A 2,018-nucleotide genomic window follows, 5' to 3' on the forward strand; every position below is an offset into this window, starting at 1 on the left:
GGATGCTTTTTCCCCTCCCAAACCATGTTATGAGGCTGCTGGAATTCCTGGTGGCAGGAGGGATGCGGTGGTGAGGAGCTTCCCTGATATCCTGCTCTTCCTTGGAAGGTTTGTCCCTCCTGCTCCATGAATCCCTGTCCAGCTCCAGCACTCTGGGAGCACTTTTTCCCGACCCCGAAAGACACTTCCGTTTTCTTCCAGCATCATCCAGGTGTTCCTGGAAAATGCCAGGAACCGCCCAGGGTTCTGGGCAGGGCCATCCCTCGCCGGCTGTCAGACGGGATCTCTCCAGCGATGGGAAGGGGAGAGCCGGGGATTCGGGATCGGAGCTGGGCGGAGCTCTGGCAGCTCCAAGCCCCAAACCCATCTGATTGCCCACCAAAATCAGTTGGTTTTAAAGGAACTTTCTCCCGCTCAGTGCCAGGCTCTGTGGCTCAGCCTTCCTCCTCCCTCCTCTTTGCTCCTCCCTCCTCTGCCTCCTTGGCTTTTCCTGAAGGCTCCAGCTCTCATTGGGCTGCCCAGATCCTCTCCCCTCCCCCTGCCCCAAAGGCAGATCCCTATTCCTGATAATCCCCTTTTCCTGATAATCCTCCCAGCCCCTCTAGATCCTCCGATCTACCTCTCTTTACTCTGATCCCTTTCCCTCTGCCCTTTCCCTATCCCTGATCCTCCATCTCCACTCCTGGCTCAGTTCCTTTAAAATCAACTTGGGTCAAATTCCAAGGTGGTTCCTAAACGGGAATGAAATCCCTCAGCTGCCGTCCGGAATCCCAGGGCTCCGTCCTTCCCCTCGCCTGGAACACTCTGCGCGCGTTCTGCTGTAGCTCCAGCTGCCTCCAAGCGTTGCTTGTGCCTAACCCTGGGAATTTGTCATGGCTTTTATGCTGAAAAACGAGAGGACCCCAGCCCTGTCCCTTGGAAGGACATGGGAAACCCTCGGCTCCAGAGGGATCCGTCCCAGTGTTCCCGTACAAGCCATGGCAAACTCCATGTCTAACCCATCTCTGCCCAATCCTGAGGGTTGTTCCCACTCCGACTGCGCTTACGACTGACCTCGGCATCCCCATCCACCTGACACTAACCTGTGTGGTGGGATAACCCTGGGATACCGAGGAGCTGGGATAGGGAAACATTGGGATAGAGGGAAGCTCTGGGATAGGGATTCCGTGGTGGATCCTAGGCACAGTCTCTGCCATGTCCCTTGTGCCCGGAGTCCTGGAAAAGAATTCCTGGTGGGATGCTCTGCGGGATCCATCCACAGGACTGTGGGATCCATCTGTGGGGTGCTGAAGCTTTTCCTCTCCATCACTGCTCCCTTCCAGGCTGTCCTGGCAGAGGGATTTGGGATTTGGGTTTGGATCTGTCAGAGCTGTGGGATCATTCTGCCAGCCTGGACAGGGACTCACTACTTTTCCTACCTGGCTTTGGGAGTTGGAGAGCTCCAGGTGTTCCCTCACCTGCTGCCAGCTTCTCTGTGGGATGAGGCTCGGGATCCGCCTGGAGGAGGTTGAGGCTTGGTGGGCTTTGGGGTCACTTCTGCTGGCTCTTCTCATAGGGATCCCTCTGGAATCCCACTGTAACCTCTCCTTCCTTCCTCCCTTGCTCCCTGCTCCTGCTCCTGCTCCAGGTGATCCGCAGGGGGTGGCTAACCATCAACAACATCAGCATCATGAAGGGCGGATCCAAGGAATACTGGTTTGTGCTTACGGCCGAGTCGCTCTCTTGGTACAAGGATGAGGAGGTATGGGGGGAAAATCGGGTTGTGTGATTCCCAGGGCTCCAGTGGAGAGATCCTTGGGATGGGGATGATAGTTAGTGCCCAGGATTAATTACAACCAGGAGTGCCGGAGGTTGGGGCATCTTTGGACACTGTGGTCCTGGCTCTCGAATTCTCCATCTCCGAACGCTCCCCCAGACCTTAGGCTTGTGTAAACCTGAAGACAGTGGCAAGTTCCAGGGGTCCAAGAGGCCCTGGCTGAGTCTGGGGGCAGGGTTTCCTTGGCTCCCAGCCCTGGCTC

General features: G+C 56.6%; 1 protein-coding gene across 1 annotated transcript in view; it reads left to right on the forward strand.

Moving 5' to 3' along the window:
- The window catches only part of LOC103809589 (dynamin-2), a gene marked incomplete at both ends in the record, with an annotated part of 10,263 nt that extends 8,522 nt beyond the window's left edge, over positions 1-1,741 (forward strand). The window contains one exon of the mRNA XM_009082430.1: positions 1,628-1,741. Coding sequence (XP_009080678.1) covers positions 1,628-1,741 — 114 coding nt within the window. The remainder of the gene's footprint in view (positions 1-1,627) is intronic.
- Between the last annotated feature and the right edge of the window lie 277 nt (positions 1,742-2,018).

This window comes from Acanthisitta chloris, unplaced genomic scaffold (assembly GCF_000695815.1).
Source record: "Acanthisitta chloris isolate BGI_N310 unplaced genomic scaffold, ASM69581v1 scaffold8969, whole genome shotgun sequence".
Taxonomy (NCBI): domain Eukaryota; kingdom Metazoa; phylum Chordata; class Aves; order Passeriformes; family Acanthisittidae; genus Acanthisitta; species Acanthisitta chloris.